This window comes from Erithacus rubecula (assembly GCF_903797595.1).
Source record: "Erithacus rubecula genome assembly, contig: scaffold_179_arrow_ctg1, whole genome shotgun sequence".
In the NCBI taxonomy this organism is placed as follows: domain Eukaryota; kingdom Metazoa; phylum Chordata; class Aves; order Passeriformes; family Muscicapidae; genus Erithacus; species Erithacus rubecula.
This window is the reverse complement of record NW_027636130.1, coordinates 57953-71883: the sequence shown is the minus strand read 5'-3', so window position 1 is coordinate 71883 and position 13931 is coordinate 57953. Positions and strand designations below refer to the sequence as shown.

The 13931-nt window shown below is 53.3% G+C and overlaps 2 protein-coding genes across 2 annotated transcripts in view; one reads left to right on the top strand and one right to left on the bottom strand.

Annotated features, from left to right (window-relative positions):
* Positions 1–13931, bottom strand: part of LOC306815654 (class I histocompatibility antigen, F10 alpha chain-like) — a gene marked incomplete at its 5' end in the record, with an annotated part of 136447 nt that overhangs the window by 78887 nt on the left and 43629 nt on the right.
* On the top strand, positions 443–4852 carry LOC306815653 (class I histocompatibility antigen, F10 alpha chain-like). The gene is given in 6 exon segments (XM_079332220.1): positions 443–600; positions 2427–2690; positions 3070–3345; positions 4164–4436; positions 4529–4749; positions 4751–4852. Coding segments are annotated over 6 exon segments (1188 nt in total). The 5' UTR covers positions 443–533; the 3' UTR covers positions 4838–4852.

Genomic DNA, 13931 nt, shown 5'->3' with positions numbered 1-13931 from the left:
ACCCCTTGAACCCCATAAATCGCAAAAAGACCTTCCCTGAACCCCATTTCCTGCGCACCCGGATCCCCCTTATCCAGCCCCAGTGCCCCCCTCTACCCCATTTCCCGGCCCTCCCCCTCTCGGGGACCCAGCCCCCCATTTTCCTTGACCTCGGGACCCCCTGAGCCCCCATTACTGGGCATGGGGACTCCCCCCGCACCCCCTAATTCGGCATGGGGACCCCCTGCACCCCCTTCTCGGGCATCCCGCCCTTCCCAGCCCCCAGACCCGCCCTTTTCCTTCCCTTTGCACCTCCAGATCTCTCAAATTTCCGTGTCCCCCCAGTTCTTCACTCCCGGCGCTTTCTTAAGGGCGGTCCCAGGGGGTCCCAGGTGTTTCTCAGAGGGATCCAGGGGGGTCGCAGCGGGGATCCAGAGGGGTCCAGAGGAATTCTCTGGAAATCCCCCTTTTCCCCTCCCCCCCCGCGCTGCCTCGGTCACTTTCGCTTTCGGGTCTCTCGAGCTGCGCCACAGCTGCGAGCGGGGACGGCAGCGATGGCTCCAGCGCTGGGGCTGGGGCTGCTCCTGGGGCTCCTGGGGGGCCTGGGGGGCGCGACGAAAGGTGAGTGGGACCCCCCGAAACAGAGACCCCCCTGAACCGCAATTCCCGGGCACCTGGACCCCTCTGAACTTCCATTTCCGGGTACCGGGAGCCCCCTAAATCTCCAATCCTGGGCAGGGATATCCCGGAAATCTCCATTTTGGGTCTTCTGACCCCCCTCGATCCCCTTCCCCAGCACCGTAACCCCAATGTACCCTCTTATCTGGCACGGAGACCCCCCTGTACCCCCATTTTCTGCTCACCAGCACCCCTTGAACCCCCATTTTCAGGCAGCAGAACGCCCTTGAGCCCCGAATTCCGAGAAGGAAACTCCCGCTTAACACACATTCCCCAGCACGGGAACCCCTGAACCCCCATTTTTGGGCACCGGGACCCCCCTGAACTTCCATTTCTGGGCACTGGGAACCCCCTAACCCTCCATTCCCGGGCAGGTGAACCCCTGAAATCTACATTTTGCATCGTGTGACCCCCCTTGATCCTCTTCCCCAGCACCGGTCCGCCTGTACCCCCTTATCTGGAGTGGAGACCCCCCTGAACCCCCCTGTTCTTGTCACCAGCACCCCCTGAACCCCCATTTCCGGGCACTGGGAATCCTCTAAACCTTGATTCCCGGGCATGGAGAAACCACTGAATCGTCATTTTCGGTCTTGTTACCTCTCCATGGCCTTTCCCAGCAGAAAACCCCCCTGAACCCCCATTCCTGCGCACAAGGACCCCCCTGAACCCCCTCATCTGGCACTGGGACCCCCCTGAACCCCCATTCCCGGGCACTGCGATACCCCGAATCTCCATTTCCGGGCCTGGGACCCCCCTGCACCCCCTTTTCGGGCATCCCGCTTTTCCCAGACCCGAGTCCCGCCCTTTTCCTTGACCTTTGGACCCCCCGAACCTCCCAACTTTCCGTGTCCCCCCGTTTTCCATTCCCGGCGATTCCCGAAACGGGGTCCCAGAGGGTCCCAGGGGTCTCAGGGGGGTCTCAGCGGGGATCCAACGGGATCCAGATGAACTCCCTGGAATTCCCCCTTTCCCCCGTCCCCTCCCCCACCGCACTCCCTCGGTCTCTTTCCCGTCTCCCAGGCTGCGCCTCCGGGATCCGCTCGCCTCTCCCAGTCCCAGCCCCCCCTTTCCCTCAACACCGGGGACCCCTGGAGCCCCTTTCCTGGGCACAGGGACCCCCTGGATCCCCCATCCCGCCTCTCCCAGTCCCTCCCTTGAACCTTGGACCCTTCCCGGCTCTCCCCGTTCCGCTTCCTGCCCCCCCAAATCTCTGCATCCCCCCAGATCTCCACCCCCTGCTCGTCCTGCGGGGGGTCTGGGAGGGTCCCTGGGGTATCGTGGAGGCTCCCAGGGGGAATTCTTGGCTCTGGGACCCCCCTGAATTCCCAGTTCTGCTGGAAAAGAAGGCACTTCCCTGCACTCCTTTATCCAGTACCAATCCCCTCCTGCACCCCCTTTCCCATCCATCCCGCCTTCCCCAGCTCCAGACCCACATTTTACTTGACTCTGAGACCTCCTGGACCCCCATTCCTGTTTTTTATCAGCCCCCAGCCCCCCCTCTCCCTCTGCATCAAGGACCTCTGAGCCCCCCATTCCAGCCATCCCGGGTCTCCCCACCTTGTGACCCCTCTTTCCTTGGCACTGGGGATTTCCTTGATCCCTTATCTCACTTCTACCGGTCCTTGTCTCCTCTTTTCCTTGACACTGGGAGTCCCCTGAGCCCCCATTCCTGGACACTGGGGTCCCATGCACTCCCTTCCCAGCTCTCCCAGTTCCCCTTTCATTGATCCATGACCCCTCAACCCCCCCAAATCTCTGTGTCCCCCCAGTTCTCCACTCCATGCACTACCTGTATGTGGCAGTGTCAGAGCCCAGCCCGGGGATCCCCCAGTTCATGTCCATTGGGTACCTGGATGGGATCCCCTTCACACGCTACGACAGCGAGCGGGGCCGGATGGAGCCGCTGACACAGTGGATGAAGGACGGAGCAGAGCCGGGATATTGGGATAGAGAGACCCAGATCTTCGTGGGGAGCCAGCACGTGTTTGCCAGGAACCTGGAGATACTGCAGGACCGGTATAATCAGAGCAGGGGTGAGTGGGGGGAACTGTGGGGCTGGGATGTAGATGGATGGGTTGGAATGGGATCCATGGGGCTGGGGTGGGATCTGTGGGGCTGGAGTGGGGATCTATAGTGCTTGAATGGGATTTATAGGGCTTGGATATGGATTCACAGGGTGCCAAGGGGCTGAGATGGGGATCCATTGGGCTGGTATGGGATATGTTGTGCTGCATGGGTTGGGATGGGATCCATGGGGCTGGGGTGGGATCCATGGGGTTGGGATCGGGATCTCTGGGGTTGGGATGAGGCTCTCTGTGTCTCCATCAGACCCTGGTGCTCCATAGGGCTGGGATGGGGCTCTGTGGGGCTGGGACACAATTCCATGAGTCTCTGTGGGTTCAATCCCCCCAGGTCTCCACACAGTGTTGCGAGTTGCTGGCTGTGACCTCCTGTCTGACGGGAGTGTCCGTGGATCTTACCGGTACAGCTACGACGGGCAGGATTTCATCTCCTTTGACCTGGAATCCAGGAGATTCGTGGCAGCCGACAGCGCTGCTGAGGTCACCAGGAGGCACTGGGAAGATGAAACGAACGAGGCTGAGAGGGTGACTAATTACCTGGAGCACATCTGCCCGGAGTGGCTCCAGAAATACGTCGGATATGGGCAGAAGGAGCTGGACCGCAAAGGTGGGAGCAGAATTCCTGTGGGAAAGTGGGATTTGGGAATGGAGGACTTGGGAACAAGGTAATTCCTGTGGGAATTCCACGGACAAATCTCCCCCCCATCCCATTGCAGTGGGAATTCCATGGGCAGATCTCATCTCTATCCCATTCCCATGATATTCCATGGGCAGATCTTACCTCTATCACATTCATAATAAATTCCATGGGCAAATCTCACCCCCATCCCACTCCCATGGAATTCCATGAGCAGATCTCACCTCCATTTCACTCCAGTGGGAATTCCATGGGCATCCCATCCTATTGCAGTGGGAATTCCATGGGCATATCTCACCCCCATCCCATTCTCATGGAATTCCATAGGCAGACCTTATCTCTCTCCCATTCCTATGGAATTCCATGGGCAGATCTTATCCCCATTCCTGTGGGAATTCTCTGGGCAGATCTCACCCCCATCCCCTTCCAGTGGGAATTCCATGGGCAGGTCTCACTCCATCCCACTGCAGTGGGAATTCCATGTGCAGATCTCACCCCCATCCCCTTCTAGTGAGAATTCCATGGACAGATCTCACTCCTGTCCCATTGCAGTGGGAATTCCATGGGCAGATCTCACCCTCATTCCCCTGGAATTCCATGGGCAGATCTCACCCCCATCCCATTCCCATGGAATTCCATGGGCAGATCTCACTCCCATCTCATTCCCATGGAATTCCATGGGCAGATCTCACCCCCATTGCATTCCCATGGAATTCCATGTGCAGATCTCACCCCCATCGCATTCCCATGGAATTCCATGGATGTCTCTCACTGTTATCCCATTCCAGAGCCCCCTGATGTCCATGTGTCTGGAAAAGAGGAACACGGGATGCTGATCTTGTCCTGCCACGCGTACGGATTCTACCCCAAGGCCATCGCGGTCAACTGGATGAAGGGGGATGAAATCCGGGATCAGGAGACGGAGTGGGGCGGGGTCGTTCCCAACAGCGACGGCACCTTCCACACCTGGGCCAGGATCGAGGCGCGGCCGGAGGAGCGGGAGCAGTACCGGTGCCGGGTGGAGCATCCCGGAATGTCGGAGCCCGGGATCTTCGCTTGGGGTGAGGCTGGGAATGTGGAATGTGGGAACTGGGGAGTTGGAATTCCCAGATGGGGATTCCCCTCCTCCTCCTCACCATCCCACAATTCCCAGAGCCGACATCTGGTGGGAATCTCACCGTGGTGGTCGCTGTGTCCATTGTTGCCATCATCATCCTCATTGTCCTCATTGGATTCGTCGTCTGGAAGCTCCAATCCGGTAACACACGGGATGGGGGTCAGGAAGGGGCACAGATCCACCCAGCACCGTTCTGGGAATCCTGTGCCACCGACGCTGATCCCACTGTTTTTCCACAGGGAGGAGATGACCGAATGATATACCACGAGGCAGCCAGTGAGTACCAGTGGCGGATCCAGCTCTGGATCCCCTCCATGTGGATCCCAGGATGGATCCTGGGGTTAATCCCAGTGTGTGATCCGTGCTGGAATCTCATGGATCTTCTCTTTCTGCAGGAAATGATGTGAGAGCAACAGCTTGACTGCAGGTACAGAGTGGGGTCAGGGTGGGATTCCAGAGGGGGACTGGGACAGGATAGACAGATTGGGATCAGGGAGGGATTCTGGATCAGAGGATGGGTCCAGTGCAGGATCAGATGGAATCGTGGAGTGGGATCGGGGCTGGATTCTGGAGCAGGATCAGTTGGAATGATGGATAGATGATGGGTGGATGGATGGATGGATGATGAATGAATGGAAAATGGATGATAGATAGATGATGGATGGATGGATGGATGGATGGATGGATGGATGGATGGATGGATGGATGGATGGATGATGGAAGAGTGGACAGGGCAGGATTGGTGTGGGATGGATGAGGCAGGATCAGGTTGGGATTCCAGAGTGGGTTTGGGTGGGATGGATGGAGCAGGAGTGAGCAGGATCCGGTTGGATCTGGAGCAGCTCCTGCTCTCCATGGGCTCCAGCCAGGCCCATCCTGTGGGATGGGGACAGGGACAGGGTGACACTGTGACCCTCTCTCATCCCAGCAGCAATCACTGCCTGAACAATCCATGGAGCTGGATCTAGCTCCTTCCCTCTTCCCAGGAAACTGAGGCTTTCCAGCAGAGCTCCTCCCCGTGCTTTTACCCACCCACAGCTTCTGCTAATGGATCAATTTCTCATTTTGGCTTCTTTAAAGCCAAGAATCACAAACATTCCCAATGCTTTAGTTCTGGTGTGAAATTATCCTGTTTGGGGAATAAATCCTGCTTGGGGCAATAAATCCTGCTTGAGGCAATAAATCCAGGTTCCCTCCTCCAGTGTCTGTCAGTTCTTCTCTGAGAGCCAGGAATGAAAATAGGGACACCAGGAACAGGTTGAGGACACAAGGAACAAGATGAAGACACCACAAGATGGGGACACCAGGACTAGAATGGGGACACCAGGATTGGGATGGGGACACCAGGACTGACATGGGGACTTGCCAGCCACCCTTGGCTCCATCCCCCAGGATTCATTTCCTGCTCTGTGTCCCATGTCCCAGGTGTCCCCAGGAGGGTTTGGCTGTGTCAGGCTCCTGGAGGGGCAGTGGGATGGGGGGAGGGATCAGGCCAGGCCTCATTGTCCCCAATGGTCCTTGAGTGTCCCAAAACTGGGGTTTGGGATCTCAGAGAGGTTCCTGCTCATGACCATGGCCATGAGATGAGAGTGGCCATGAGTGACACAACCCTGAGATGACCATGGGATGACCATGACACAACCACAGCCCCATGAGATGGTTTGGACCAAGAGATGACCATGGGTTGGTCATGGCACAGCCATGGCCTTGAGGTGACCCTGATGTGGTCATCTCATTGTCCTGATCATCTTATGGTCATCTCATGGTCATTTCCTGATCACCATCATCTATTGAGTCCCCTGGGGTTTACACCATCTCCCCCCAAGAGAATGGATTGTTGCTGGCAATCAGGACAGGAGCTGATGATCATGTGGGCCTGATCTTTAGTTAGATTAAAAGATCTTATGAGGGATGGGGCATTTTGGTGAAAGAAAGAGTGACTTAAATGGACTTGTTCACCAAAAATTTGGAAGGGTGGTTTGAATGGGCGTGGTGAGGTGATCAGCATGGGCATTACCTTCAGCCCTGAATTCACTTCCAGGTAGGTTGGTACATGAACCAACATGTGTGACAAAATAAGGCTGTTTTCTTAAAAAAGAAAATTTTGAGCAAATTATATATTTTATATATATATATTATATATAATATATATATAGGTTTTCATTAGTGATAAATTTGATGAGGGAACCTTCTGCTCATTCCACGATGCCTACATAATAAAAGGAATCTGTAACTAAAAAGGAATTAGAAATTTAGAGAAAGCTTGGACAACTGCTGCAAGTTCCACAATCTGTGGTGATCCTTCTACAAGTTCAATGTCTGATTCCCAGTTATCACTGTTAGGGTCTTTCCAGGTGATAACTGATTTATGCAATTTACTGGAGCCATCTGTAAAAATATTAAGAGCATTAAGAGAGGTGTGACTATCTAGGGGTTTTTGGGTAAAATTCAAAGGAAGGTGTAGTAATTTATGCTTTGGAAAATGAACTGAGATTTGTCCCATAAAAGCTGCTAAAGCAATTTGAGAAACCTCAGATTGCTGAAGTAAAAATTCTAAATACAGGGGAGTAATGAGTATAAACATAACAGAGAAATAATTTCTGGAAAGCGTTAAAACTTGGGATTGGGATTTCATGATCAGCTGAGAAAGGATTTCAGAACAAGTAGTGATTGTTTTGGGCATCTGATAAGATAGGAAGATCCATTCTAAAATTAACAAAAGGACAGACAAATCCTTTTTCCGTTGAAAAATTGAACCATAAAAATGTGGCCGTTCTCCCAAAATAGCAAATCAAAAATGTGACTCTGGGTGGTATCAGTGGGCTTGGTGAGTGTGCAGTGCTGTAGCCACTTTATCCAACCCGGTTCTGGCATCTGGTGTGAAGTCTCTGGGAGAGTTCAGGTCCGTGTTTCCCTTTAATAAATCAAATAAAGGAGCCAAATCCTGGTCTGTGATTCCAAGGAGGGTCCTAACCCCGTTAATTGAGTTTCTGCAGAGGGTGTAAGGTGGTGAGTTCCTCCTGCAGGTGGCTGATCTGTGGTGTGACAGTGAGCCTGTACCCTGGGTACCTGCAAGGGGAGGATCACTGCACTTCATCTTTGGCTACTTGTAGACCAGACTTATGATCTCCTCCAAAATGTCGGTGGTGACAAGTTCCAGGGTGGTCTCCTTTTCTGAGGCAATCAGGATGTCATCCATTGTGGATGATTCAGACACCTCTTCAGGGCCCCCTTGGAAACTTACCCCTTAGATAAGAAATCCTTCCTTAGGATGACTCATGCTAGAGAAATGTTCACCCCTTATAGACCCCTGTGTTATCTTACAGTGTTCTAACTGGTCTTTTTTCCTTCTAAATAATTGGTCACTCTCACCTAAAACTTTAAAGTATTTTGATAGTTTTTCAATCTCTAATTTTATTGGTCTGCATCTGAAGCCACCCCAACCCTATAAAACCCCTTTGATATTCTGCATACTTGGATTTGCTGCTGGGTCCCTTCGTAGAAATAAAGTTGCCTGCAGAATTCCTGTGCAGCATTCCCAAATCTCTTTCTCTCTGGCTAAGGAAGTGCTGCAATCAAAATGAAATCACAGAAGAGCTGATAGCCTAAGCCTAGGCCTTGCTTAATTTAATCACTTTGTAGCTGATGTCTGCCTAAGGCAGCCAGGAAAATCTGTTTTATTTGGAACATTTTATCCGGGCTTGCTGTAGCTGCTGAGGTCCATCCATGTATTGCAGTATCATTACCTGGGGGAAATTTCTCTTGGGTGAAAGGATCCTTGCCATGTACCATTGGCACATTGCTGGGGAGTTCCACATCCCTTGTGGCAGGACGGTCCTATGGTGCCTTTTCAGCAGTGACTGTTGGTGGATGGAAGGAATGGAAAAGGAGAATCTTGACACAAACTCTGGATGTAAAGAGATCCTGAAAAAGCAATCCTTCAGATCAATAATCATTAACAACCAGCCCCTGGGGATCGTGTTAGGAGAGGGGCAATCCTGTCTGCAACAGTCCATCTCCTCAATCATTTCATTTATTCTTCTCAGGTCTTGAAGCAGCGTCCACTTCTCACTATGTGGCTTTCAGATAATGAAAATGGGGATTTTCCAGGGACTATTTGTAGGGACAATATGCCCCTTTTTCCAGTTGTTCACAAGCTAGAGACTCGAGTGTGGACAGCTTTTCGATGGGAAGGGGCCAATGATCAATCCCAGATGGGTTTGCCTGAGGTCCAGGTGAGTTTTACAGCACCATGCTCATCAGTGGTCCTTGCAAAAAGTTTGTTTTGAGTCTCAGTCACCAGTGGTACAGGAGATCCCTACCTCAAACATGCACTTTTTAATAATAACTGTCTTGGTGGTGGCCACACGGCCCCACAGTCCTTTAAAGGAAACAGGATGTAAACTCCTGATTGTGTTGCTGTGCCCCCCAATTCCCACAAGTGTGTTGAGTGAAGGAACAAGAGTCCACTCTGGAGAGTTGTGTGAGATAATGGTCATGTCTACTCCCATGTCAAAAAGACCCATACAGATGAGGGTTTTCCCCATGTAAATGACATCGCAGGTGATTTTGATTTTTCCCAGGCCAATCTGCTGGGCCCATGCAATGTGGTCAGTGTCATCATTAACCATAGGCAACAAGAGAGCCTGAGTGAAAGGTATTTCCTTGGAAATAAACAAGGAGGATTAGGGCACCTAGCTAACACTCTGATTTCTTGATTAGAGGTAACTGCTAAAACAGTGGGCAACACAAAAACCTTCAATGTTACATCGGTCTAGTCCAATATTGAGAAAGTCTCTTGGCTGCAGTTCTGGTTCTAGCTGGCCTGTAGAGATAACCTGATGGATAAAATCAGTTATCATTACTGACCGGGCAGGTGACAGCTCCAGTCAGGAGCTGCACGGTACTGAGGCAGGCAGGTCCCTGAGGAGGTGTTGCAAAAAGAGGTTTGGTGGGTTCCAATGTCTGTTTTGCCAGTGTTCAGCCATGGGGGTTCTTGTGTCTCCACGTGCCACTGTCCTGTGCTCTGCTTGGAGTTTCCTCACTGGCTGCAGCAATGTACCTGGACTTGATGACAAGAGTTTGTATCTGGCCTGGTTTATTCCAGTCACCAAGTTTTTGAGAGTTCTCTTTTTGGGTTTGCAATAATTCCTTTCCAAGTGTTCATTTTGGCCACAATTAAAGCATTGTCCTGGCTTTTGGTTCTGCTGTCTTTGAGGACGCTTTTGAGATTTAATCAAGGCATTGGCTAATACTTTTCCTTGGAAGGAGACAACATGCTCTGGAGTATCCAACTTATTGCAAGCCCCCAACATCTGGGGGATGGTGATCTCAGGGTCAAGGGACAAAGCCTTTAAGCCCTTCTTACATTTGGGGTTAGCATTGACCACTGCTAGCTGTTTCAGCTTCCCAAACCTGGTCCTCAGCCACTTGTTCATCAAGAGTGAGTTTAACCCTATCCAGAAAAGTCATATAAGGCTCTGTAGGGTCTTGCCTTATAACAGCAAAGTTCAATTGCAGCTTACTGGCCTCAGGTACTTGTAAAAAGGCCTTTTTAGCCACTTCCATCATGTCATTTAACACTGGTCTTTGCAAATCTCAGGCCTGCTGGACTGGGTCAGTTCCCTCCCCTGCCAATTGGGCAAGTGTAATGCCAGCCCATGCTCCAGAAAGTAATTTATTTAACTGTCTCTTCCACCCCAACTCCCATAGCAAAAGCTCAGTAGGGGATAGCAGCAATGCCATTAAGTATTTTATGTCATTGTGTCACAATCCGCCCAACCCGAGCGGGAGTTGTGGCTGGTTCTTTTATGGATCTCAGAGTGCAAAAGACACAGCAGGGGACAAAACCAGTTTACTTTTACAGAAATGCATTTTATTTAGTGCCAACCAAAATGCGATAGTGGGACAGAGAGAGAGAGAGAAAAGGGGGTTGGGATTATAGCTACCAAGACAGGCAGACGAATCCTCGTGGAGCCAGCCAATAGATGTCTGTTGCCATCTGGGGAGATCTCAGGGGTCTCCTCTGAGAAAGTCATTTTTATAGTCCTTTCCCAAAGCGAGTGGCTTCTGGCCAAAAGGTGGAAGATTTATGGACTATTCTATGTGGAAATCGTTACCCTGAGGAACAGGTGGAAACAGGACGTTTCAAGGCACACCAAACCATCTTTGTTATTATGAACACACGCAGGGCAGCCCATACTGACCAGTCCATTGTTCTTCCATCTGTGGGAGCTTTGTTGAGTCAGTGCCCCGTGACTAGTTGTCATGAGAAACCAGTCCTGGTAGGCATCACCTGCGGAACAGTCACTTGGTGTTCCTCCCATCCCTGGCCAGCGCAGGCCTCAGGCGAGGGTCGTTGGGCAGAAACAGACGAGAAGCTCACACGGACTCTCACAGGGTGGAAAGTAAAATCCGCTGTCCCAAATGAATTCCTGATGTCAGTCTGCATCCCAATGGGGTTTTGGCCTGCTGAGTCCAGGTGCCCACAGAGAGCCAGGAAGATGTGGAGACCACCAGCCAGGTCAGTTCCCAACATGGATCACCAGGACCATGGACCACCAAGGCTCTGCCCAACGAGGGTCACTGGGGAGCATCCAACAGGGTCCAACAGAGGGGATTGAGCTGGAGCAGTGCAGGAACCTCTTCGCACACGCGGGGCACTTACAGAGCTTCCCTTGCCAGTGCCCCCATTGGTGCTGGGTCATGGCAGAGTTCTGGGAGAAGCTCTTCCCACACTGTTAGGGCCTCTCCCTGCTGTGGATCCACTGGTGGGTGACGAGGGTGGAGTTTTTCTTAAAGCCCTTCCTGCACTAGGGGAAGCGGAAGGGCCTCTCCTCTCCTCTACATGAATCTGCTGATGCTTTAGCAGACTGCATCTCCTCTGAAACCTCTTGCCACACTCAGGACACTCATAGGGCTTCTCCCTGGTGCGGATACTCTGGTGGACACTCAGGTGGGATCTGTGCCTGAAGCTCTTCCCACATTCCCCACAGTTGTAGGGCTGTTCCCCGGTGTGCACTGTCAGGTGTTGCCTAAGTTCAGAGGTGTCATGGCAGCCCTTCCCACATTCCCCACACTTGTAGGGCCGTTCCCCAGTGTGGATCCTCTGGTGGCGGATCAAACTGGACCTCACGCTGAAGCTCAACCCACATTCCCCACATTCGTAGGGCCGTTCCCCGGTGTGCACTGTCAGGTGTTGGATTAGTTCAGAGGTGTCTCGGAAGCCTTTCCCACATTCCCCACACACATAGGGTCGTTCCCCAGTGTGGATCCTCTGGTGGCGGATCAGGCTGGAGCTCTGGCTGAATTCCTTCCCACATTCCCCACACTTGTAGGGCCGTTCCCCGGTGTGCACCGTCTGGTGGCGGATCAAACAGGACCTCATGGTGAAGCCCTTCCCACATTCCCCACACTCATAGGGCTTCTGTCCAGTGTGCATCCTCTGGTGGCAGATTAAACCATAGCTCTTGTGGAATCCCTTCCCACATTCCCCACACACATAGGGCTGTTCCCCAGTGTGGGTCCTCTGGTGGCGGATCAGGCTGGAGCTCTGGCTGAATCCCTTCCCACATTCCCCACACTTGTAGGGCTGTTCCCCGGTGTGCACCGTCTGGTGGCGGATCAGCTCAGAGGTGTTTCTGAATCCCTTCCCACATTCCCCACACTCGTTGGGCCATGCCCCAGTGTGCACTTTCTGGTGGCGGATCAGCTCAGTGGTGGTTCTGCAGCCCTTCCCACATTCCCCACACGCATATGGTCGTACCCCCGTGTGGATCATCTGGTGGACAATCAGTTTGTAGTTCTGGCTGAAGCTCTTCCCACATTCCCCACACACATAGGGACGTTCGCCAGTGTGGATCATCTGGTGGACAATCAGGTTGGAGTTCTGGCTAAAGCTCTTCCCACATTCCCCACACACATACGGTCGTACCCCACTGTGGATCCTCTGGTGGTGGGTGAGGTCGCTGCGCATCCTGAAGCTCATCCCACATTCCCCACACTCGTAGGGCCGTTCCCCAGTGTGGATCCTCTGGTGGCGGGTCAAACCGGACCTCACACTGAAGCTCTTCCCACATTCCTCACACTCGTAGGGCTGTTGCCCAGTGTGGGTCCTTTGGTGGCGGATCAGGCTGGAGCTGCACTTGAATCCCTTCCCACATTCCCCACACACGTAGGGCCGTTCCCCAGTGTGCACTGTCTGGTGCCTGATCAGATCTGAGGTGTTTCTGAATCCCTTCCCACATTTCCCACACTCATAGGGCCGTTCCCCAGTGTGGATCTTCTGGTGGCGGACCAGGCCAGAGCTTGTGCGGAAACTCTTCCCACATTCCAAACACTGAAGGGGCTTTTTGCCATCCTGAAGCTGCTCATGGACCCTCAGCTCAGAGCTCTGGCCACATCTCTGGCTGCCTGCCCGGCCCAGGCTGGGTCTTTCCTCCTCGGATCCCCATGATCTGCATTTGCAGCTCCTCTTTGTGTGGGATCTCCGTGGCTTTTCCTCCCTGTTGGATTCCTGCACTGTGGAGCTGCTGCAAACAGCCTGTTCCACGAGGTTCTGCTGTGAGGATTTGTCTTCCCTGGTCTCCGTCCTCAGCTCCTGGTCTGTGGGGGAAGGACAAGAAGAGGATGGGATTTGACTCTGTGCCAGAGGGAAGGAGAAGGAGATGCCCCCAATCCTCCCCAGCAGGACAGAGGGGGAAAGGGGCAGTGACATCCTCCTCACCTGCCTGGCTGTCCGGGGGCATCTTCCTGCTCCTCACAGCCTTTTGCTCCATCTGGATAAGACTTTGGATTGGAAAATCTTGGTTTGGGGGAAAAACAAAGTGACTGATATGGCTTTCAAGGTCCTGCTGCCTGAGTGCACCTCTAGAAATGCCCAGGCTTTCTGGTGTCCATAAAAACCTCCAAAAATCACGAAGGAGCCCAAAAACACTCTCCCAGAAGATCCCTGTTCACACTGTCTTCACTTTGTGGTTATGGGGGTTCCTGTTCTCAGAGCTGATGGGGACCCGTGGCTCCTGGGGATTCCCCCTCTCCTGGCTCCTGCTCAGGCACACTGAGGGAGTTTTGTGGGTCCCAGGGCTCATCCTGCCCTGATCCTGACTCAGGTCCCAGGGTCCCCCTCTCCAGCATCCCCCCACTCCAGGCACTCAGGGCTTCCCCCGTTCCCTGCCAAGCCCTTCCAGGCTCGGGGGGCCCGCACCCCACTCATCTCCCGGCTCCACCTCCCCTCCAGGCTGCCGGGGGTCCCCCAGCTCTGCTGTCGCCCCTCTCCCCACGCCGGGGCTCCCGCCTTTCATCCCCCGCCTCTCCCGGGGATCCCCAAAACCGATGTCCCGCCCCGCCGGGACCGGGCCATCGCCACGTGGGCCCCTCCAAATCCCCCCAAGGAGCATTTACGGCTCAGCTTTGGATTCCTGCAAGAGCCAGAAACATC